General features: G+C 36.3%; 2 protein-coding genes across 5 annotated transcripts in view; one reads left to right on the forward strand and one right to left on the reverse strand.

Moving 5' to 3' along the window:
• Positions 1-765: 765 nt before the first annotated feature.
• LOC138703349 (NPC intracellular cholesterol transporter 2 homolog a-like) overlaps positions 766-26079 on the reverse strand; it is an 85734-nt gene continuing 60420 nt past the window's right edge. For 3 of the 4 annotated variants that reach the window (XR_011333122.1, XR_011333123.1, XR_011333121.1), the window contains one exon: positions 766-2639. Coding sequence is in view for 1 of the 4 variants with exons in the window: in XM_069831152.1 (XP_069687253.1) it covers positions 22259-22273 (15 nt within the window). In the remaining 3 variants the exon portion in view is untranslated. Of the gene's footprint in view, positions 2640-21751; positions 22274-26079 lie in introns of those variants that run through there. The other variant, XM_069831152.1, reaches the window with a different exon arrangement.
• Positions 20823-23605, forward strand: LOC138703348 (uncharacterized). Its single transcript, XM_069831151.1, has 2 exons — positions 20823-21227; positions 22539-23605. The coding sequence occupies exons 1-2, from the start codon at positions 20920-20922 to the stop codon at positions 23434-23436; spliced, it is 1206 nt and encodes a 401-aa protein (XP_069687252.1). The 5' UTR covers positions 20823-20919; the 3' UTR covers positions 23437-23605.

Here is a 26079-nt window from a genome sequence, read left to right on the forward strand (position 1 = left end):
TTTGGGTTAATTACTTGGATAGGGATGATGGTGAGCATGAAGTTTCTCTAGTGGAAAAAGAATTATTACGAGGAATTAGGTGACAGAAAATTTCAGGAGGGATTTCGTTTAATTAGGCCTACTTGGATGGAGATGATGGTGAGAGTGAAGTTTTACTAGTGGAAAGAGACTTATTACGAGGAATTAGGTGACAGAAAATTTCAGAAGATTAACTTGAAGGACAACATAACTGGGACCTAGTTAATTTTCGTCCCACTCAAAAGGTTAAAGTTGGCAACTCTTTGATAGAGAAGCTATGCACTTGCTATATTTTTCTTCCACGAATTAATCACTTAATTATTCGTAAATATTCTTAGACAATATAATTATGCTCCCACACATCGCAATAACATCTCAGAGCGTATTTTGTTTTCAGTATACACGCCATGCTAATCACTATTGTTGATATAAGAAATGGTACCGGTATATCAATTCAATTCGTAGAAAAGCGATAAACATAAACATAAACGGTTCGTGATGAGAAACATTCACAATCGCCAAGAATCATCCGAACACAAAAATCACAATATGACAAACCCGCTTTTATCTGTCACAGCGATTTTTCCGGAGGTGTCATAGTTTGGAGCTATAAGGTCAAAACGCTGTCACACGTCACCTGCAATTCTTAATATGTGATGAGATGTAAAAAAATTTTTCCGAAAAAATCCACATGCAGAAAAAACTGCGTCATACATATTGGTTAATATGGAAAATGAATTAAGAATACCCATTATGTGACAATTTATTTTGGTATAATATAGACATACTTACAATATTTTAAATCACATTTACATTCACAGCAGTATATTGAAATTAAAACTTCAAGATTCATATTATTTGTAATGGTACATAAATTTTAACAAACATATTTAAAACTGTATGATTCCTCACTATATTCTTGGAACGTACTAAATTTCTGCATACATCTTTCAAATCTCCAGCCCAGAATTGTCATAATTTAAATCAAGTTCTAAGATAACTGGTGTATGTAATACACTGCTCCACCTATTTAGTAGAATGCCTTTAAGTCTGAAGAAAGCTGCAAAACAGTACAACGTAATCTGTTGTTGCGACGAAAATTCAATCCCCCGCATACCGGTAAAGCATCATGTCACAAACATGTTCACAAAGTAAATATTATTCAACGTCTTGAAAACGGCGCAAATATTAATCATATTACTGTAGAGTTTAAAATAATATTCAATTAATTAATTTACTTATTTACTTACTGATTTCCTTACTTTATATTCATTTGTTTGTTAACTTTTTATTGTATCTTATAGATAGATATATTCTAGGAAAAATTAATTTGTATTGACGTTGTGTCAGATTCACTTTTTGTAACGAATTAACTATTTAACCGGCATTATCACCTTCATCTTAGTCAGACGCTAAATAACCAAAGATGTTGATAAAGCGTCGTAAAATAACCTACCAAGAAACAACTATTAAATACCCATTCCCGTATGATCGGTTTTTTACTGTCCATAATATTCTTTGACATTCATGTTCTACCTAAACATCATGCTTGCCGATTGCCTGGGACTTGCTCCGTGTGTTACATGTAAGTAGGTAAACAGTGGCTTTCTCCTATATCGACGGAGCAGTGTAGTTATCTTTTAAATAAAATTACGTAAACTCAGTTTTCTTAATACATGCTCAATTCACAGTTACAAAATGTTTATTAAGAGCTCATTACATAAAATAATGTTTTAGTAAATTATACAAAACTTTTAAATTGCTTAGCAAGTCCAAGATGTAGTTAACGACAAAGACATTTATTTATATTCATTCTTGATTTACACACTTTTAACACCATATATGAGAAATAATAATTGTTAAAAACTTGTTTAATTAACAACTTTATAATTAACTGTTAACTACTGAAATTTAAGAAGGTACTATACCTTAGTGACTAGTTTCGGAATGATATCCGCCATTATCTGTAGTTTAATGAATATGGGCCAATAGTGTTAACATTGCATTGTTAATAAAATAAAATTAATTTGTACCTGTGATTATAGAATGTAGAAGTTTCAAGATATAGATCACTATCAAAATATTTATAGGCCTATAGGTTGTCGGTATGTAAAAAGTAGATATTTAACGTTTGCGTAAAAAATTACGTTTATGGATATATAGACCATATAATATTGTAAGAAATGTAGAAGTTAAACTGATAATTTTATGTATTTATAGTAGGCCTACACTTTTCTACATTAGAAAATCTTTGTTCATGTATTTCGTGTTTTTATATAGTCTACTAATTCATTTTAATAGTTTATTTGAATGTAAAAATATAACTGCAACACCAGACGTCACAAAATATGGAATCTAGGTACTTCATATAACACATTTTTAGACATTTCATATAATTTACTTAACTGACTGTGATGCATTACTTTCGCTACTGTTATTGCTGTTGTCACACAGTATAGGTAATCTTTGTTACTTATTTCACAATGAATAGGCTTCAAGGTTTCTAGCCACTCAGCAGATATTTTCTTACCTTTTCATATTATGATTTTAATAGGAAATAATAAGCACACAATAATATCTCCACGTTCATTTACCAGTGTCCATATAATATCAGCGTTCACCTGAAAAGGAAGATTATATTTTATATCTACTATTATATGAAACATGTAGGGTCATTCCACAGTAACACATGTTAAATTCAGACACATTTATGAAATTATTAGTAGACTTAGCAATTGAGGCGCATAAACTCTGAGTTACGTGTACACAGGATAAAGCATAGAGCAGCTGGCAAAATAGTCCTCTTCTATCGTACACACACTGTGTCAATTGGAGATTTTGTAATATAGGTCAGATAGACAGACAGACAGACAGATAGATAGACAAACTTTTGCCTCAAGACGAACGTAAATACTGTGTTATGTTCAAAGCTCGGAACTTGGGGACTTGTGTCTTTACACGTGGTTAAGCGACCGGACACCAATATCAACAAACTCCCGCTTCCAGCACGGAGGTACTGTCAGGTCTGGTGGAAGAACATATTGCTAGTAGTACGGTGGGTTGAAACACGTAATTTTTAGCATATAATATATAATAAAAATAAACATGAGAAATATATCAACTTTACTGTTCTCCTCTGTACATATTTCCGAACCCATAACTTCTTCATATGATACGAAACGAGAAAAATTTATTTCCACATCATATGAAGTGACGAGAGCAAACTTAAAACACTGAATGTTTTCACTGTCACTGTTTTCTTGGTCGATTTTCAGCACTTGCTAGCTGATCTCGTATCTGAGAAAAATAAGTAGGCCTATATCCTAAATTTTTCTCGAAAATAATTTTCAATTTGTGTGTCACTATTAGGGCAGGCTCCTCTACGACTTGATCCATGGCTATGAACAGATTTTCCACTAATTTAAGGGACTGCAATGTTTTTCAATGAATACCTCTAATTTATGTGTGGCACAACTTACAAAATATAAACTTTCCATTCGAAAACAAATAAGGTATCTCCTCCGAATTCCTCGACGAATTCTGTACCTAAAGTTTAAAAAATGTATTTTTAAACTTCTATAATACCCATTCGAATAACACGTATTTTCTAATTCTTCAAACAGACCGTTTTCCTGTAATTCTCTGAATGTCACTGGCTTCGAAATGACACAGTTTCCTCATCCGTCTTCCTGTTATTCGATGTGACCACTTTCTTAGTACACACGACTGTCCCTGAGCACTTGCAGCGTGAGCTTTGTGTACATCGTACCTTAACCTTACTCATGCTCACGACACACAAGTCCCCAAGTTCCGAGCTTTGGTTATGTTGGCCAGAATACAATGTATTGTCATCTCTGAGCTGTAGAAACACATTTTCTTAGGCCTATAAAGAATTATACAAAGCAATACTGTTTAAGAAGGTAATTTTAAACAATCTGTATTGTTATTATTATTATTATTATTATTATTATTATCATCAAAGCATACAACATTTGTAATTAAAAGGAAAAAGACATAAATAAAGTAAGTAATTGTGAAGTATAAATCACAAAAATATACTTGTTTTAAAATAATAACAATACTTTGGCCCAGATTTGTATGTAAAAATGTTTTTTTTCTAATGCATACACTCCTAAAACAAAGTTTAATATCCATATCGAGGTCCGACAAACGCAAATTCCAAATTTTATTTTACGTAAAAACACATATTTTACAAAAAAAAAAAAAGTTATGTGAATAAATATTTTCGATATTTTCTTCATAAATACATATTTTAGTACTTTTCCTCTTTCTCTTTTAACATTTTAAAACAAAAATTTGTATCTCGAAAGAATTCAATACGAATGGTTCACTTTCTCTTGAGGTGAAAATGATTCACTTGCACTTGCTTAATCGGGGAAGAACAGAATCCAGTCTCGAGATTACATTATACAGTGACCTCTATGTTAATGTGCGTGTGTTTTTTTTTTGCGTCTGTAAACACTGACTCAATGCAGTGAGTCGGATATTCTTGCCTGTTTGTTAGTTACAATCAAATCACTAGAGCAGTTAGTTTATTTTGTGAAGTGTATAGCTGTGTGAATTTAAAAATGCCTAAAGTGAAATCGTGTGTACGCGAGCGTTTGTAACATACGTAGGCCTACTAGAGTTTAAAAACGCTTTATTTTGCCAGCCATGTGCGAAATCAGTAAGTACAGACCAACGATCCCAGGTAATACAACATATGTATGTCAGGAAGTAAGCACATCACAGCTGCATCGCGTGTTTCGTCGAGACAATTTCTTATAGGAGAATCAACGCCATCCCTATCTTAACATTCCAAAACACTCAGATTATTATTGAGATTTATGTAAAGCCTTTCTTTCAACTGACATTCTTCTTCATAAAGTGAACAATCCCGAGCTCAGAAAGTTTCTTACTAAATATACGAACATAGTCCTCCTGATGAGTAGACACTAAGGAAAAATTATCTTCCAAAGTGCTACGATGAAACATTACAAATCATTAGGTCTATATGTGAAAATAAAAAAAATCTGGTTGAGTATTGACGAAACTACCGATGCCAGTGGTCGAAAAGTGGGAAATGTAATAGTAGGTGTACTTAAAAATGACGAAATCATTTCCAAGAAATTTTTCTTGCTAGCCTATAAAGAAATGCCAGCTGCAAATCTTGTAACAATAGCTAGGCTATTTAATCAATCTTTGAATATCTTGTGGCGAATGGTGTGGAATATGGCAATGTATTGCTTCTGCTTATCGACTCCGCAGAATACATAAAGAAAGCTGCTGAAGGTCTTTGTGTAAGTTACCCTAACATGATTCATGTAACGTGTCGTTCAATAGTGAAATAATCCGATACATTTATCCTAATGTGGACAGTTAGTGTCCAACGAAAAAAAAGGGCTTTGTAAAATCACCATCACAGATTGATCTTTTCAAAAAGATAAATCCTGATTTTCCATTGCCTCCTACACCTGTAGTCACGCGTTAGAGCACCTGGTTTAACGTCGTGTTGTATTATGCAGATCATTACTACATCTGTAGTAAGTGAACTGGACAAAGACCATGCCTCTGCAACTGAGACTAAGATCATTAAGAATTTAATATGTGATACTGCTTTAAAATAAGAATTGGCCTTCATGCCTGCTAATTTCGGTTTCTTGATTCACTCAAAGAAACTAGGAACGTCTGTAGATTTATTGAGTAATTCAGCTAAAGAAATACAACATGTTGAAAGACAACTTAACACTATCTCAGGTTCGAAAATAGAAGTTCTAAGAAAAAAATTTAACATTTGAGAAAAATAGTGGCTACCAAACTTTCTGCAAAGCCTCTCAAGTGTGAACTTGATCGTGTGTGTGTTAGTGATATACCCCTCTTCAAATATGCAAGGTTAACATCGTGTGATGTAGAACATTCCTTTTCTCAATATAAGGCATTGTTCTCGAATAATAGGCAAGGATTTGTAATCCATAATCTGGAGATGACATTTATTGTGCACTGTAACTCCAGTCTGCATTTTACATCTGATGTTTAGCTGCCATTAGTGAGTTTGAATATAATTTTTTCTAGTAAGTTACGAACATCCTGATGTTTTTGTATTCATTTTCAGAAAATATTTTTTTTCTTGGTTTTAGCACATATTTTTCAAATTTTTAGCACATAAAAATAAATATCTTTTAGTGTTTAGCATTACTATAAAAGACACAAAATTTAGATAAACATTTAGAAAACAGTATTATATTATATTTGCTAAATTATGATACCTGCATGAATAGAACTCTCGTTCAGAGCAAAGATTAAGCATATAGTACATAGCTTAATAAATTATTAAGAAGGCAGAAAGGCAATATATTTAAAATGAAAAAACTCAAATATTATATTTAGTAAGATTTTAATATCGGTAAAAAGTTCAAAGTGAAAGTTTTGTAAGTTAACTTGATAATAAAATATAGTAAACTGAGAATCAAATAAATTATAATGAAGTATCTTCAAAACACAAGATATTATTTAAAACATATAAGTCAGACATTATAGTACGGTAATACCAATTTCAATTACATATTCTAAATCTCTTTTTCATTATTAATTTGAATTTATACATGCCATAATTTCTTAATAATTTGTGTAGAATGTATTTCAAAATCATGTTACGCATTTTTAGTCCATAATAAAATAATTATTGAGGTCGTATTTTTGCCAGCAGTTGTGATGTATTTTGCATTTTCTTGTAAGGTTTATTTTATTTTCTTGTGGAAAAAAGTTAATAATGTATATTTAAATATTTGTTCCAGTTGGATTTAGTTCTTAACGTTGCAATGACTTCATATTGTCCCAAATGTCCAACTTCAGTGCTAGAACGTACGAAACCTCTAACGTCAAGTCAACCATACCTAGACAGACAGCACAGTGGATAGAAAATGGAAAATGTAAACAAGCCTTAGTCTGTTTTCCCCACCTCCACCCAGCACTCCGCTATCAGTTAACTTGTATCGCACTGACTGGGACCTCAACTTCGAAGTCTGCTTTTAGATATACCAAAACAAAAAATTAAGAAAGTTTTCTCGTCTTATTTATTGCACTTAGGAACACTCTTCATGACAGTAACCAGTAATCGGGAATATAGTTTATTATTATTATTATTATTATTATTATTATTATTATTATTATTATTATTATTATTATTATGTTATATTTTATTTAACGACGCTCGCAACTGCAGAGGTTATATCAGCGTCGCCGGATGTGCCGGAATTTTGTCCCGCAGGAGTTCTTTTACATGCCAGTAAATCTACTGACATGAACCTGTCGCATTTAAGCACACTTAAATGCCATCGACCTGGCCCGGGATCGAACCCGCAACCTTGGGCATAGAAGGCCAGCGCTATACCAACTCGCCAACCAGGTCGACCTTATTATTATTATTATTATTATTATTATTATTATTATTATTATTATTATTATTATTATTGTATCTCCAATGGGGGGTAGCCCTATTTTACATATGTATGCTAGGGCTATAGTTTTACACAAAAAATAGGCCTAAGCATAAAACAAATTGAAAAGAAAAATAAATTAGCTTACACAATGGAAATAAAACCTAAACCATCCGTAATTTAAACATTGCGATTGCAAATCAAATATCAGTCATCAATTGAGACATACAGAAAACAGTTACAACACATAAACAAAACATTTCTTATAGCGGTACTCTATAACACAATTAAGCAACTTTCCCTAACATACATCATAAATTAATACACAACAGTCACACAAAAATACCGGTATTAAATTTGTGATTTGTAACTAACGTTACACAAAAAAGACATTCCAAGCAAATACAATAAGGTTACTTTAAATCTCTCTGAAAGTAAACGTCTTATATGTTTCCAATTTTATCAGTATGTAGTGCTGTTATATATGTTTAGAATATAGAGCCACTTTCTTAAACTATTGATAACAAAAAGAGGAATAAACGAAAATAATTTTATTAGAAAGTACTAGTAACTCACGTTACATTTTGTCCGTAAGTGTAAATTTGTGACCGTTGTGTTTTTTTACACAATGATTCTTAAATCTTAGTGGAACATTATATAACAATAAACCTCTTTAACAATTGTCTTTTATAATATTGCCACCAATGGTGATTTTGTTACTCCATTACATAGTGTATGACGTCCCTATAATTTCAAATTTTCACTGTATACACAATGACAAATGAACATTTTATTTCAAAAGAACTTTAAATTCAAATGTATTACATATAATATAAACCCAATTATAGATGAGGAGGCGAGACCTGGCATGTGAGCTCTGCGAGGGGGGATAGAGAATTTGTTTTATGGTTAATTTTATACCAATCTACCGACATGGAAGTTGATCTCAGACTGAAACCTATCTTTCCCATCCACACCCATTGATGATATAGCCACAGTCTAATACGTATTAGACTGTGATATAGCCACGGCACGCGATAAGGTCAGAGGACAGATTTTGCCTCCTCTACTGTATATTTCTTTGATGTCAAGTTTCTTATAAATTTTGTAAAACATTCTGTCCCCTTTCATTTTAACAATTGATGTATGAGGGACAGTCAAATGAAAACGGGTCACCTTGCGTATAACTTACGACAGGCAAGTTGGTACCACTGTAATTTGATTGCTGAACTGACATCTAGTGGCGACTTGCGAAAGCACAGTTACGATCTTTTCTAAAGGTTGACGCTCACTGGCACGAACCGACCGGAACGGAAATCTACAGCCGTCCGTCTTCCGCGGAAGCTCTGACGCTCACTGCTCGGAATATTCCGGTACAGTCGACAGGCAGTCTGGTTTAAACATGGAGTGGGATAGTAGCAGTTCCGAAGATGATTTTATTTTACTGAGTCTTTAGCTGATGAGGAAGGAAGAAAGAAAATATCAGCCCATAACTAGAGCCCGGATTTTATGTAATGTGAAAATGATAACTATGTACATAATAAATATGGAGCTAAAAATGACAAAATATGTAGATAAATATGTAATAAATAAAAATAAACGTTGGTAATTTAAAATCTAAGCTTTATTAGATGTATTTTTGCTCACTAATAAAAAATTACAGGTCCACGTGTGATTCAACCTCATTTAATTATTGTGTGGAGGCGCAATTAATAATTAAATATTTTTTCATATTTCCTGCCGTCATTGATCGTCTGGTCAACGGCAACTCATACGTAGGAACCATCAAGTCCATCTCTAATCGTTTCCATTGTGTCAGTGTAGCAGGAGTTCAAATATTTTTTCCGGAGTGTTGATTCATGCGAAATATTGAAGTTGCAGTATTTGTGTAGGAATGCTCGGAACTTTGGAACTCCAAGTTTATACCACTGTACGTTTGCAGCAACCATTGCCATGCACAAATTTTTATTAAATTCACTTGTAGAAGACGAATGTTTCAGCACCACTTGTGTAAGAAGAACTTGTTTCTTTCGACGGAGCACGTTTTTTATTTCTCACATGAAATCCAATTTTTAAATGCTGTTCTAATTGTAACTTCATGGAGCACCCAATGCGTTTGTCACACACTTTGGACTGCACGATTTTACCATTTTAGTAAAGGAATAGTAAATTGAAATCCAGTCTTTTAACTTGGATGCGAATGGCAGTAGGCTTGCTACTTGTATTACCTGATGTCAAAATAAGTTTCTTAAAAAAAAAAAAAAACAGAAAAAAACTATTGTTTTCTTTTAGAGCAACTGATTGGGGGTGTTTGTGCGAAACGGTCATACCCACAGGGTAATTTTCATTCTTTCCTTCACTACGTTAGCAGTACAATGACCCACCATTTACATTGGTATTTGTACCTACTTTACCGTTACTTCTCAAGGGATATAGCCTACAAACTATTAGCATTGCAAAGAGATGTCCATTTTTTGACAGAATACGTTATTATTTTCAATTATTAAATTATATTTATGCACTAGAGACGAAGGGATAAGCTTTATAAACAATTTAAAAAAAATAACTTAAGAATTACGTAGAGAGAAAATTTCAAAATATGCAATATCCTTAAAAATATGTAAAAAAATATAATATATGCCAAAATATTTATTATGCACCAAAATATGTAAAAACATTTAAAAATTCGGAATAATGATTCCTTTAATATGATTCGCGGACTTTTAGCTTTCCTTATAGCTACATATATAGGAACGGAATATGTAATTACATACAATCCGGGCTCTAGTCATAACATTATAAAAAAGTGTTTTGATTAATTTAAACATCTTTTCCCAGATTTGTGTAAAGATCGAGTAATGGTTTTTTTAGTACTTTCGTATGAGCGAAGAAAAATGTTTAAAACTTCATCTGTTATTAGCACTTGATATAATGAAGGGAAACATCACATTTCGAAGGCCAATCAGCACAGAAGCGCGATTAGCACTGTTAAAATTAACTTTTCATCACCCATTTTAAGAATAATCTGTCTGGACAACGCACCAGCACATATTGAGTGGGAAAGTACTGAGAACAGCCAACACACTTTTCTCCGAAGACCAGCGAAGACATACGAATGCTGACGATCGTCATCGGAAATTCCGGTAGGGTCTTGTCGCGAGAACCCTGTCCGTCAGGACCGGCAGCCGGTTGCTTCCGTTCGGACAAATGAGCGTTTGCCGTTTAAAATACATGCATACGTCTCTCGCAGAATATTGTCGGTTCGTGCCAGTGAGCGTCAACCTTTACACACTAATAGTCGTTCGTTCATTGTGCTGGAAGTGACGTTAAGGTGCGTACACACTTAGCGAACGAACGACAAACGAATGCATTCGCTGACTGAAAATCGGAACGTGTGTACGTCGCAGCAAAGGCAAACCGATCGTTTGGTTTGCCTTCGGAAGTGATCCGTCGCTTGTCGGTACATCAAAGGAAGTTGGTATTCGTTGTGGATGGGATTTGCCACTGTTGTAGTTCGTAGCAGAACGCAGCGCTTAGTTCAATTTCACCAACAGGATGTCGAAACTGGAGTGGACGGAAGACGCTGTTATAAATCTTATTAGAATGCATATAGGGAATAGGAAACTTTATGGAATCCCAAGTATCCTACTTACCACAATAAAGTAAGAAAACATGATGTCTGGGAAGCTAATGGAAAGATGTGGACGAGTCAAACACGTGCAAAATTTGAAATTATTTTTGTTTATTTATTTTCAGTAGATACATATTTGTTGTTTATTGTAGGGAGCAGAAGTCAAAAAGAAAATGAGTCCCTACTGACATCATTCCGGAGGGAAAGACAGAAGTCCATAAAAAAGATCTGAAATGGGGAGTGATGAAGTGTACGAGTCAACTTGGTTCGCGTATTAACAAATTCACGCCCAGAAAAAACAAAGTTTCAATCTTGTGCGCACAAAATAAATTATTGGCACTGAAAAGTGCCTTTTCGTAAGCATGATGCGCATTCGATAAACACAGACAAATCTCTGTTTTTAGTATTTTAAGATAATTATTGTCAGTGAGGTATCCGTATATTGAAACTTTCCCCTGTCTTGCAGTCGTACCTTAATAAAATCTTCCAGTTCCTCAATTATAGCAGTACATACTTCTGGAACAATCCTGCTAATCAGCTGTTTCGACGCTTTGGATAAATATATTAAACTTGTATACGAATCTCCTGTAGCGAGATATCGAAGTGTTAATGCTAGCCTTTCCTGAATAGGTATTGCTTCTCGCCAGCCTGTGTCTTTCTTGGAAATTTTTGGCCCTATATTGCACAGTAATATTTCGAAGTCCGTTTCTGAAATGCGACAGAAGTTGTGAAACTGTCCCGATTCCATTCGACGTAAATCATGAAGCAAGTCAGTGCCTCTATATTGATTGCGACTTTCGTAGAGTGGCGTCTGCCACCATCGCCTTTTGCTTTTTAACTTTCTTTTTGTTAAACTGCCTATAATAACAACGGCTGCACTTGCTATGATTATATTTTCGTCTGCTATTATTGTGGGTAATCAGCGAACGTGAAAGTTTTCTGACCATTTGCTGATGAATTGTACGTTGCTCCAAACAGCGTACGAACATCGCAGTTTCGCTTCATCATTCGTTCGTTGTTCGTTCGCTAAGTGTGTACACACCTTTAGAGATACATGTTTACGTCCATCATCACTAATGGAGGCATATAAAGAAGAATAGCGAGGTGTAGTGCGATTTTTGACTACCGAAGGAGTAGGAGGACGAGAAATTCATTGTCGCATGTCTGCTGTTTACGGCGAACCCAGCATGTCATGTGCGCGTATACTGAAATGGCACAAGAGATTCAGAGAGGGACGCGTGTCACTGCAAGGCGAAGTTCGCTCAGGACAGACTCATCATGCCATCACTCCTGCTGTTAATGCTGATGTTGATGATCTTACTGTATACGGGGAAATCGACGAATCACTATGGAAGAACTTCATCGTTTGGTGGGAATAAGTCACGGTTCCGTACACGTCATTGCGGCGAAGCACCTGCATTACCGAAAAATCTATGTGCAATGGGTTCCACATCAGTTGACGGAGGAACAAAAAACAAACAGAATGGCTGCTTCACTGGGTCACTTGCAACGATACCACGAAGAAGAGTATACATTTCTGTCCTGTATTGTTACTGAAGACGAATCGTGGTGTCACAATTTTGAACCGGAGAGCAAACGGCAGAACCAACAATGGAAACACATGGGTTCCCCCCATCGAAAAAATCTACAGCAATGTACGCAAGTTCCAGTAAAGTCATATTGACATTCTTCTTCGATTCTAGGGGTTCTCTCCTTGTTGAGTTTCTCGAGCATGGGGCCACAATCAATGCACAGCGTTATGAAGGAACTTTACAGAAACTGAAACGTGCCATTAAGTCAAAACGCCCTGGAATGCTATCGAACAGCACTATCCTTCTTCATGATAATGCCCGTCCACGTACTGCCAACTCCGTGAGGAATACGATTCAGAGATTTGTTTGGGAAAATCTTCAACACCTCCCCTACAGTCCTGATATCTCCCCATGCGATTTTCACATTTTTGGAGGGTTGAAGAAAGACTTCTTTGACTTCATTTTGCATCGGACGAAGACGTGTATGGCTGGGTGAAAAACTGGTTCGGTTGACACCCCACAAGCCTTTTCAAGAATGGGATTGATCGTCTTGTCTCCCAGGGGGATAAATGTGTAAACAATTTTGGAGATATTTGAAGTAATAAATGTAATAAAATTAATAATACTTTTTGGCATCTAATCCTCATTTGACTGCCCCTCATAGATAGCTTGCATGCAATCTGGTTCATTCTCACATAATATGATGTGTCTCTTTCATAGATTTTAAAAAGTAATCTATAACTGCCAGAAATATTGAGACACATTATTTTAACGTCATCTTCATCTACAGCACTTTGCAACACGTATGAAACTTCGGTTATACTATAATAAAATTTGACTAATAATACAAAAGTTGGTACTTTAATATCCATAGAAATTAATTCACCCCTCACATGCTGAATCTTCAATGTTTGTACCATGCACCAAAGAATTCTTAGAAACAGACTCTGAAGTCGAAGTGTTGATACCTATCTGATAATCATATCTGGCCTCCTTACTTAAAAAGAAGGTAGCAAGTTTTCCTTCTTATGTGGTAGGCTTAATGCAGTGTCAGTGACGTGCAGTCCACCCAAGCAACCCAAGTACGGCTTGGGCAGCACTGATTGATTATAAGAATCACGATATCTACGTAAATCCGTGATTAAACTTTCTGTTCATTTAATCATAAAGTCCTGAAACGTTTCTAAATACGTTTTGTTAATTGTAAGACGCATGATGGGGCATATACAATGCACCAGCGTGCCAGCAGTGCTGAATGCAAGTTAGCATGGAAGTTGCCATGACAACCCACGTCATCATAACTTCTAACCAATGAGGGACGCCTCACGAGAATGTAGTAGATGCATATACCCCAAGCTGCCGGTAGCCTGCCTGGGCTGGCTGTGTGCGCGAAGTCGAATGAGTGTAAAACGTACTGTTTCTCTCGCGTTTGTACCGGTACTTTGTAGTTACAGTGTGTACGTGTATATAAGTGTAATAAAAAGTTTTGATGATGTCTGGTGATAATAATAATTTAATTCAGCAACAAAAGCTAAATACAGTAATTTAACTAAAGCAATACGGGATCATGATGTTGCTATTGCACCATATTCGTGCTTCTAACGCACTCGCGACTTTTGGAACTGTGCATATTGAAACTGACCTAAGTGACCAAACACAACAAAGTATTATTCAAAATCACTTGTAGATATCTACAGTATTCAAAGGTGTATCAAATCATATTCAAAAAAATTTAATTGAATCTGTTACCAGTGCACTTAATAAGGAAATTAAACAGCACTTACAGAAATCAGATTTTTTTGCCATATTAGCTGATGAGACAACTGACGTCTCGAATAAATCACAATTTTCTCTCGTTTATCGATATACGATTGAAGGAAGGATGGTAGAGCGGTTTGTGTGCTTCCGTGATGTGAGGACAAAACAGCGGCAGCACATTCTGATCTTTTTTTTAAAGAGATATTCAAGACTTTTCAAACTGCAGTAAGAAATTTATCGCACAGAGCTACGATGGAAGTGCAGTGACGACTTCTTCATTACATGGTGTCAAGCTAATACTAAGGCGTTTTTTCACAAGGTCTCTTTGTTCACTGCTATGCACACTGTTTAAATTTAGCACTGTCCCAAAGTGCTTCAAGTATTCCTGAATGCCGTATATTTTTTGCTACTCTTTCTGGGCTTGCAGCGTTTTTCTCCAAATCATCAAACCGCACAAAATTTCTTGATGAATTTCTGGGTCGACATTATTACGAGGGGGATCCAGGAAATAACGACCGTTTTGTTGTAATAATTAAAAAAAAATATTTATTTGAAAAAAACAAAGTCTGTTACATAACTGAAGCTTCCTTTACTTCTCTACATAATCACCACCTACATTTAAACATTTGTCGTATCTGTTCACTAGCTTTAGATTTCCCGTGTTATACTCCTCTACCGCCAGTTCATTAAGCCAGGTGTTCACTGTCTTCTTCAACTCTTCATCACTTCCAAAACGCGTACCACCCAGAAAGTCTTTCAGCTTAGTGAAAAGGTGAAAATCGCTAGGAGCAAGGTCTGGACTATAGGGCGGATGATCAAAGATTTCCCAACCGAATTGATCCAGCAATTCTCGAGTTGAAGCAGCAGTGTGCGAGCGGACGTTGTCGTGAAGAAGCACAACTCCTCTCGAAAGCATTCCTCGCCTCTTGTTTTGGATGGCTCGCCGTAGTTTTCGTAAAGTCTCACAATAACGATTTGCATTGATCGTAGTGCCTCTTGGCATGAAATCCAGCAAAAGAACACCTTTGCGTTCCCAAAAGACAGTAGCCATGACTTTTTGTGTTGAGAGAGTCTGTTTGAATTTTCTCGGTTTCTTGGGTGATGAGGGATGATGCCACTGACGTGATTGGCGCTTGGTCTCTGGGGTGTTGTGAGACACCCAGGTCTCATCACCAGTCACAATTTGATCAAGAAAGGCGTCTCCATCTGTGTGATATCGCATCAAGAATGTCAATGCTGAGGCCATTCTCTGAGTTTTGTGTTGGTCACTCAGTTGCCGTGGAACCCATCGTGCATAGATTTTTTGGTAGCCAAGATGTTGCGACACAATTTCACCAAGCAAAGAACGAGAAATGTTAGGAAAGGCAATATGCAATTCGTCGAGTGATGTGCGCCTGTCTTGCAAGATTCTGTCGTTCACTTTAGTCTTCAGGTCTTCTGTAATGAGTGATGGGCGTCCGGGTCGAGTTTCATCGTGGACATTTGTTCGCCCATTGTTGAACATTTCGCACCATTTTCAAACATTTCTTTCATTCATTACAGTATCACCATACACTTCTTTCAATTGCCGGTAAATTTCTGCAGGTTTCAAATGTCGGGCATTCAAAAATCAAATCACACTCCTCACCTCACAGTCGGCGGGATTATCAATCACGTCGTTCATTTTGAAGTAACACAAAATGCACAATGGCGACTTGTTGCAACCAGTACTCACAACATTATGAGAACACATGTTAAGGAAGCCAGTTGACCTTCAAACAAGGAAGGGGAGTCAGCTGCGCGGCGGGTATGCGCGAACGGTCGTTATTTCCTGGATCCCCCTCGTAACACATGTTTCCCCAACAAGATGAAATAGCTCGTCACGACTTACCAATACTTAGAGTAGTCTTTTATAATAGTATTTTTAATTTTAGGCAGTAGTTGCAGTAGGCTTAATCTTATAGATTTTGTAAAAAAAAAAAAGGTACCAAATACCAACGTATTTTTATAATTAGTAATGTTACAAGTATTTGAATCAAATATAAATAGCAAGAAGGAAAAGAAAACTTGACTACGCGTCTGCTTGGGTAATCTGTTGGGCTACCGCACGTGGCTGAGTGTACTTGTGTTAGGCCTATCCCTTTTATAGTTGTGGCACTTTTAAACATCGTACTGCCACGAAGCAATGGAGCAATCAAACACAAAGGCAGACTTTAGGCCATATCTAAAAATTTTGCTGCTGAATCGCATTGGAAATAATTTTGTTTCTTGCTTCCTAATTTCAACAATGTTAACATCTCATTAAGTGCAATATTTAAGGAATCATGTAACTAACGTTACATATGCGTAAGTCACGCTATCGTCACTCACGTTACTTATTTTCCGATTTAAAAATAGGCTCGTGTATAGTACCAACAATGTATTTTTTATCTATGATTTAAGGTAAAAATAAATACTAAGAGGAATAAATAATTTAAGGAATAGATGTGATTATTAACATATCTATGAACGGAAGGAGGTTATTTTCGTAACTCACATTACACGGCACAAGGTTGTATTTTTTTAACTCTCGTTCGTTATAAGCAAAATGAACATGTAATATATTCAAGTCTAAATATGTTATAACTTATCCTAGGTCACTATCTCTGTTTATAACAATTTGTGTGTATATATATATATATATATATATATATATATATATATATATATATATATATATCAGGGGCGTATTTTGCGGACTACCGGGGCTACCGGCGGTAGCCCAAGGAAATTACAAAAGAAAAAGTTTATAATATAACATAATGTAATAATTTTGTATTATTAGTTTTACCATAGTAATTAAAATTAAAGTAATTGTTAGATTTATATGCGCTCTCTGCTCTCGAAAAGAAACAAGTTGTCAAGGCGGCATCGCTGGAGAAACCGCTTGCTACGTGAGGTAGCCTGTGACCGTTTCGCTCATGCTGTCCTTCGCACAACTGCCCGTCCCCTCCGCTCCCTTATGTTTCCATCGTGCACTGTAGGCGGGCGAGTTGCCGCTCTCGTGATCGGTTTCTTCGCAGGCGCGAAGCAGCAATAGCTTAGTACGCTAGCAATTGAATGTGATTGTGTTCTTGCAGTGCATTATTTTAAATCTGTGATTTGTTCGAGTGTCTAAGAGTTATATTAATTGTGAATTATTAAGTTTTTAATTTCCCAATTAAGTGATATTGTGAAAAATATGGCAGAACAAGTTTCTGGAGAGGTTTGTGTTGAAAATGACTATGTAATAGAAGGTTTATTAAAAGTGCCTTTTAACCGTCGTACATAACAACGAGAAAGTTGAAATTGTGAAAATGGAAAGACCAACTCCTGAGTTAAATTTGTCCATGGACGTAAAAGAAAAACAGCGAGAGTACACACGCCATTTCACTTCAACATCATATGGTAAGTGGAATTGGTTGTGTGGTACTTCTAAACTGTCTAAACTATTTTGCTGGCCATGTTTGTTATTTAGCCGCGAAACTAATGTGTGGTCAAAGGAGGGGTTTTCTAATATGAACTCCCTTCGAACGGCGGTCCTAGAATATGACAAATTAAAAGCTCATATTTGTAGTAGCATGAACTTTGCAAATTTTGGGAAGACAAGGATTGATTTACAGCTAGATAAGCGAAAAGCTCTACACATCAACCAACACAATGCTCTTGTGAAAAAAAAATCGGGAGATTTTACTGCATCTTATTAACGCAGTCTGCTTTCTTTTCGGGGTCATAACGAGAGCGTGGAATCAGACAATATAGGAAATTATATTGAATATTTAAGTTCCTTAAGTGAATTTGACCATTTACTGGCCAATCATCTTGAGAGTTCAACAGTATTTCGTGGTACTTCTCTCGCAATTCAGAATGACTTAATATTTGCTATAAGTGGGGTTATGATAAAGAACATAAAACCTTTTGTGGCCATTGTTGTTGATGAAACAAGTTACTGCTCTAATCAGAGTCAATTGTCCACTGTTTTAAGATACGTCGACAGTACTGCCAATGTTCAAGAACGGTTTATAGGATTCACAAATGTCAGTTCGGACAAAACTGCTGCTGCTTTGTTTCAGCATGTGGAAGGTGTTATAGCAGAATACAATGTCGGCAATAAGTTAATTGCACAGACATACGATGGTGCTTCAGTTATGGCGGGAAATATTAATGGCTTAAAAACAAAAGTTCAAGAAAAGTATCCTCAAGCACTATTTGTCCATTGTTACAGCCATGTTCTCAATTTAGTTTTGCAACAAACTACTTCAACCATTCCAGAATGCCGCATTTTTTCAAAACACTGTCGGGTTTAGCTGCAGTTTTCTCATCATCTCCTAAAAGATCAGAAAACTGAAGGAATTTATGAACAAGAAACTCCCAAAAGTAGCACCAACTAGATTGAATTTTACATCTCGGCTTGTAAATACAGTAAAGGAATACAGAGAAAAACGGACTGCTTTCTTTAAAAATATCATTTGTAATGACTCTGAAGAAAACTGGGATGATGCTGTAAATGTGCAGGCTCAAGGATATTTGAATTTTTTCACACAGTTTCAGAATATATTTCTTCTTGAAGTCTATGCTAGAGTGTTCGCACATACAGATGTGCTCTACAATATTCTTCAGACAAAAAGTCTAGACATAGCATACTACTTGCAAGAGGTATCAATGTTAAAAAAAAAAAATACTATATCCGAGTTCAGACGTAGTGGGTTTCCGTCCATATGGAGTAATATGGAAAATGAAAATTCTTCAGCCAATACAATGGAACCACCATTAAAGCAAAGAAAAGGAGATGATGAATTGAAATACAGGCAGCTGTACTACAGCATACTAGATCGTATGCACATGGAAATTACTGACAGATTATCTGATTATGGAAAGCTTCAGTTCACACATCTTCTAGATTCTCAAAAATTTTCTGCTTATAGAGAAAACTTCCCGAATGAGGCACTAAACAAATTATTTCAGTCCTATAACAGTCACTTTGATCAAGTACGTTTGAAAAATGAATTAAGTGTAATATATTCAGCAGAAGTCTTTGATTTTTCGAACAAACCTATCCATGAAATATTATCTGCCATATATGAAAACCAGCTGAACCAAGTTATTCCTGAAGTCCTTAAATTGGCAACATTAATTGTGACAATACCAGCTACGTCAGCATCGGTAGAAAGAACATTTTCTGCGTTGAAGAGAATAAAATCCTACTGTAGATCAACTCATACACAAGAACGTTTATCCGGCTTGGCACTAATATCCATTGAAAAGTAATTTCTACAGAAACTTTGCAAGTGGCCCAACTGTAATTTCAAGGACGAAGTCATCAACGTATTTTCGTCCCAATCAAGACGTCTGGAATTCACATAAATATGTAAGGAATTTTATTATAGGGATTTTAAAATATATTTTGTGTAATAATAGGGTCAGTGGTAGCCCAAACCCTTTAACCAGTATACGTCACTGATATATATATATATATATATATATATATATATATATATATATATATATATATATATATATATATACACCCGAACCAGACAATTTTGCACACCGAAGGAGTTGCTTGTAATCAGGTGCAGCAAGCGCTTATAATCACCAAACTCGAGGGAAATAACGAATTCCCAGGAGAATATATATTAATGTTGTGAAAGTTCACTTCATGTACTTCAAGGAAATACGGAAATTTCAGACAAAATGGTAATTTTATAATTCAGTGCTTTTGTTCTTAATTTTGTGGCATGGCCCTATACGTTCTTTAGACATGTATTTGTCAGTAATGAAGGAATGGTTACTAGAACACAATGTTTAAAAAATTATTCTTCTGTTCATATATTTCCATGTAAATTATAATGAAATATATTATTATTTCTAATACTATCAATGTCCAGTAAAGTACACGGGAGAGGGAGGGGAACTAGTGTACCCATTCTTTGCATAGGGCATAGACCATTTAAAGCAGCGGTCGTCAGCACAGTGCACCCTCGTGCTAGCGTCTGTTACTCGCAGGTCTCTTACAGCACCAGGGTGCATCCGTGGCTGCTGGCGGGTACGCTTTCTATCCCTCCCTTCTGCACGACGGAGCATATTTCGTTGCACCGCTTACCCTCTACCCATTTCAGCGAGTGCTGATAACCACTGATTTAAAGGGTTATTTTGAATAATTTTCAAGTCTCTATTGTGTTGCAATGTTACTGACTAACAACAAACTAACCTTATCAGTCTGCATAATATACATACATACATACATACATACATACATACATACATACATACATACTTACATAAGTGTTCTACCCAGGGGCAGATCTTTCACTGCAAACTCAGCTTTCTCCAATCTTTCCTATTTTCTGCCCTCTTCTTAGTCTCCGCATATGAGCCACATAATATCTTACGCCGGTTCCTACGTGGGCGACAGCAGCGACGCGACACAAGCGGACGGAGCGACCCAGCGATACGCTTGTGTCGCAATTATTTATGTAGGTTATTGTGTTCTACGTGGACTGACGATGCGGGCGACACCGGCGATCATATTCAAAACTATTTCACCATGATCTCCAAGGAGAAAAGACGTAACTTAATACTTTTAGACAGTTCGGTGCTAACGTATGCATATTTAAAAAGGAAGAGTGAACGACGTCAAACAAACATTATTTATAAAGAACGTCCAATTTATGGCGAGTTTCATCACCTTTATAGAAGATTGCGGCAGTATCCGGAATTGTTTCGTAATTACACGAGAATGACAATAGAAACATTCGATTACATTGTCAGTGTTCTAAAAAATGGTTTTACTTTGAGGACAACCAACTTTCAAAGGCCAATATCATTGGAGGAACGGCTTATTGTTACTCTCAGGTAAGCATCATTAAATTTATTATTTTTCAGTCATCAAACATGATTTTTTTACTTATGTAAAGAAAATACAATTATTATTGAGTAAATAGAAATTGTATAACATCAAAGATGGTGGAAGGTACATAAATAGTTCAATCTTGGTTAAAATTTAGTGTACAAATTTTATGTGCTCTCGGATTTTTACATCTTTGCACGCTTACTGTATTTACACAAAAGGTTGTAAAAGTTACAAATAACAGGGTGTTGTTACTCGCTTAATGGGCTTTTTAATGCCAAGTTTGTTAATTAAACGGATTAACTAGTACGTCGGTCACAGTCAGTGATTGCTGATCCTGTTCGACGTTGACTTCATACTCGTAGTTGTATTGATTGAAACATGAAGGTACGTAACTGCTTGAAGATGAATGTGAAGCTGAAGACTGTCCTGGTGAAGGCATTGGTGAAGGTGTAGCACTATCTAATTCCTGTATAACCAAATCTTGGATCTTGCTTCGAAGTTTCAGTTTTTTTATGGGGTTCATAGTTTTAAAGTAAGGAAGAAGTGACTTAAAAAAATTAAGATCATCATCGTCTGGGTCTTTGAGTAGTTCAAGTTTCAAGTCCTCTTTCTTCAATAATTCACATTCAAAAGTAGAGAGTGAACTTTGTTTCTGCTTGTTTTTTTGAGGGCGGACTGTTTGTGGTGCGACATGTACAGTAGTATCACTTTTACGCTGTTTTGGAGTAGGTGGTGCTAGAATGTCGGATGTAATGTTGGCAAGCACTGATTCAGAGATGACATTATCTTCCGTTTCCTCATGTCCCTCATCCAGTAGAGTATCGTCAAGAGAGGAGGTCGAGTCTTCCACAGTTTGCAAATTGGAGCTAGTTGATCGAGGCTGAGCCATATCTTTCAAAAAAAGCATCGACTGGAAATAGGGCCATTTTCCGTTGTAGACAGGAGCCGAATCAGCTGAATCCCCAGACTTTGGAATGGGTACTTTCTTGTACTCCCTGTTAAATGTATCTCTCAAAATTTTTCCATTTTTTCTTCACGGCGGCTGCAGCTGAAAAAAGAAAGTTTTCTTTTATTTGCCATTTTCAGAAGTTTAAGTTGTTAAAAACGAATTACAGAACTGTGCAATCGTACAAAATTACTTAAGACATTCTCAAAGATATGTGCTAAAGTTAGTGTGATAAGGCAGTTTGTAACATTATTTAAATTGTAAAACTGATAGTTACTAAACTAATTACAGTAACAAAATTTTTGTGCATAAAAATTACATTTATAATCGGCCTCCTTTGTTATAATGATATAATGGTTATTTCCAGGTATCTGGTCACAGGAATGCAATTCAAGCAGTTGGCATATTCTTTCCGGATATCAAAAACAGCAGTTAGCACCATGATCGTTGATATTTGCAAGTCCATCTGGTTAAACTTGCATCCAATTTATATGCCAGTACCGACTCAGAAGACTTTGAAGAAAAATGGTGAAGAATTTGGTAAGAAATGGGGTTTTCCAAACTGTGTGGGTGCTCTCGATGGAAAACATATTCGAATCAAACGGCCCAATAATTCGCAAAACATGTATAGGAACTACAAAGGTTTTTATTCAACAAACATGTTAACTGTGACTGATGCAAATTACAAGTTTGTTGTAGTTGATATTGGTGGCTATGGCAAAGACAGCGATGGTGGAATGTTTGCTGCCTCGGCCTTAAGTGAACAACTTGAATCAAAAACATTAAATCTGCCGCGCCCACAAAAACTGCCAAACTCAGAAATTGAAGCACCATTTGTTATAATTGCAGACGAAGGCTTTCCTCTACGACCATATCTCTTACGACCTTTCCCAAGAAACCAATTAGTAGAGGGTGGTGAGAAAGATGTTTTCAATTATCGATTGGCCAGGGCTCGAATGGTTGTTGAGTGTTCTTATGGAAGTCTCCTATCAAAATTCAATATATTATCATTCCCTATTGCAACCGACATTCACAACACTATACATATAGTCCAAGCCATGACCCTTCTTCACAACATTATCAGAGACCGAGATGGGTTTACGGATGAAGAAATTTCTACATTCATTAATGTTGAACGTGATCCACAAACTGCTATGGCAACTTCAAGAAAACACAATAGCATGAAGAAACGTGCTAAGGAAATTCGAGAGCTGTTTTCCTCATACTTAATCAAAAATCTCCTCCCTCATCAACAGCCAGCGTGAGAATTACACTAGTGGATGACTGTTGGGTAAACATTAAACATTCAGTGACTGTTGTGTGCGCAATGTGAGTAAAGACCCTAGTTTCAAATATTGTAATGCAGAATTGTTGTAAATAAAACCATATAAGATTAACCATATTTGCAGTATTTATTAAGTTTCCGGTAAAATTGTACTGTATGAGTATGACTGTTATACCACAACCAAAGTAAACATAAACTTGTACTAACTTAACCTTACTTTTGTAAGACAATAATTAAAGGTTACTTACTGGGTTCATGAACTTCTTCTGCTACTTTATTCCACAATCGTTCATTCATCAACTTATTATGGTAATGCATATGACGCATATTCCACAATGATGGGTACTTTTGCACCATTGAAATAATTTCTTCAACAGACATAATGATTACTCATGAAGTCACACAGACCGGAACTGTATTACACTGTTTTCTCAAGTCCCATCTACCGGCCAACAGCTGACATCGGTGGCGCCGTCAGCATCGCTGGCGCATCACCGTACTACGTGGGCGACACGGGCGACACGAACGACAGGAGCGACGCGACTCGAGCGGACGAAGCGACCAAAGACAAACTGATTTGAATTTTCAAAATACGCTCGCATCGCCCGCTCATGTCGCGTCGCTATGTTCGGCCACATTGAACGCTCCCATGCATTGCCATTGGTTTGTAATTTCGTCGCTCATGTCGCGTCGCTGCGGTCGCCCACGTAGGACCCGGCGTTAATGTCGTCTATCATCTGATATCTTCTTCTCCCGTTCACCATTCCTTCCAGTGCATCCTTCAGTAGACAGTTTCTTCTCAGCTAGTGACCCAACCAATTCCCTTTTCTGTTTCTGATCAGTTTCAGCATCATTCTTTCTTTACTCACTCTTTCCAACTTAATTTCTTATTCTGTCTCTCCACTTCACACGCTCCATTCTTCTCCATATCCACATTAAAATGCTTCTATTCGTTTCTCTTCATTTGTCTTAATGTCCATGTTTCTGCCCCATACAATGCAACACTCCACACAAAGCACTTCACTAGTCTCTTCCCTAGTTCTTTTTCCAGAGGTCAGTAGAAGATGCTCCTTTTTCTATTAAAAGGTTCTTTGGCCATTGCTATCCTCCTTTTGACTTCCTGGCTGCAGCTCATGTTACTACTTATAGTACATCCCAAGTATTTGAAGCTGCTCACTTGCTCTACTGTCTCATTTAGTATTCGCAAGTCTGCCTTCTTTATTTTTCTTGCGACAACCATGGTCTTCGTCTTGTTTGCATTTATCTTCATCCCATATTGCTCACAGCTATCATTTATCTCCTGTACTATATCGCTTAGTATCGTCTCCTCTTCTGCTAACAACGCCATATATCATCAGCAAATCTTATACACTTTATTCTTCTTCCTCCTACTTTCACTCCTCCCATTTTCTGAAAACAGTTCTTCACTAAATCCTCCAAGTAGATGTTGAACAGGGTAGATGATAAAGGCATCCTTGACGTATGCCTCTCCCTATTTCACTTCTTTCAGACATTTCTTCTCCTATCCTGACTTTGACTCGTTGTTTTATATATAGATTACTGAACAGCCTCCTGTCTTTCCAATCCACACATATTTTCTTCAGGATGTCCATCAGTTTGTACCAATCCACTCTGTCAAACGTCTTTTCTAGAGCCACAAATACTATATACACTTCTTTATTCTTCTCTAGGTATCTTTCGCCGATTGTTCGTAGTAGTCCAATAGCATCCCTTGTACCTTTCCCTTTTCCTCCAACTGTCCTTCCATCTTAGAATATAAACGTCGATTCAGTATTCGCAGGAGAATCTTCACCGAGTGCGATATCAGGCTGATAGTCCTGAACTCCTTACATTTCTTGGCATTAATTTTCTTCGGTATTGGAAGCAACACCGTCTCCGTAAAATCTTCAGGCCATTTGCCTTTCTCAAATATTTCGTTGAATAATGATACAATTTCCTCCTTGTTTTGACCCAAGCATTTCACTAAGTCAATGGGGATTCCATCAATTGCTGTTGCTTTCCTATTCTTCATTTCCTTAAGCGCTAGTTCAACTTCTTCTCTTAAAACAGAAAATCATTTTTTGTCTTCTGATATGGTTGCATCGTCTTCTATGTCTATCTTATCTGGACGATTCCCTATCTCATATAACTCTTCTACGTATTTCGTCCATGTGTTCAGTATCCCTGTTTGTCTGTTATTTCATTTCATATTTCGTCTTCTATCAACCACATGGATTTTCTGTTCTTATTTGTGAAGTCCAAACATTTAACTTCGCGGCACATTAAATCATATCTCCCTTTTCTCTCTAGATCCTCTACTTCTTTACATTTCTCTTTCATCCAGTCTTGCTTCGCCTTAACAGTTTCTCTTCCTAGTTCGTTGTTTAGTTTCCTGTAGTTTCTTTTACCTTCTTTCGTGTTGATATTTTTCCATTTTCTTCTTTCCTCCATCTTCTCCAACATTTTACCTGTGACCCAAGGCTCCTTCGTTCTCGATCCTTCCCTGTATCCTATTGTTTCTTCTGCTGTTTTATGTATACAGCTTTTTAGATGAGTCCAGTACTCGTTACTATTCTCGCATAGTATAGTGGCTCATTTTTCATTTATCTCTCTCTCTCTCGTC

This window comes from Periplaneta americana, chromosome 7, assembly GCF_040183065.1.
Source record: "Periplaneta americana isolate PAMFEO1 chromosome 7, P.americana_PAMFEO1_priV1, whole genome shotgun sequence".
NCBI classification, from domain to species: Eukaryota; Metazoa; Arthropoda; class Insecta; order Blattodea; family Blattidae; genus Periplaneta; species Periplaneta americana.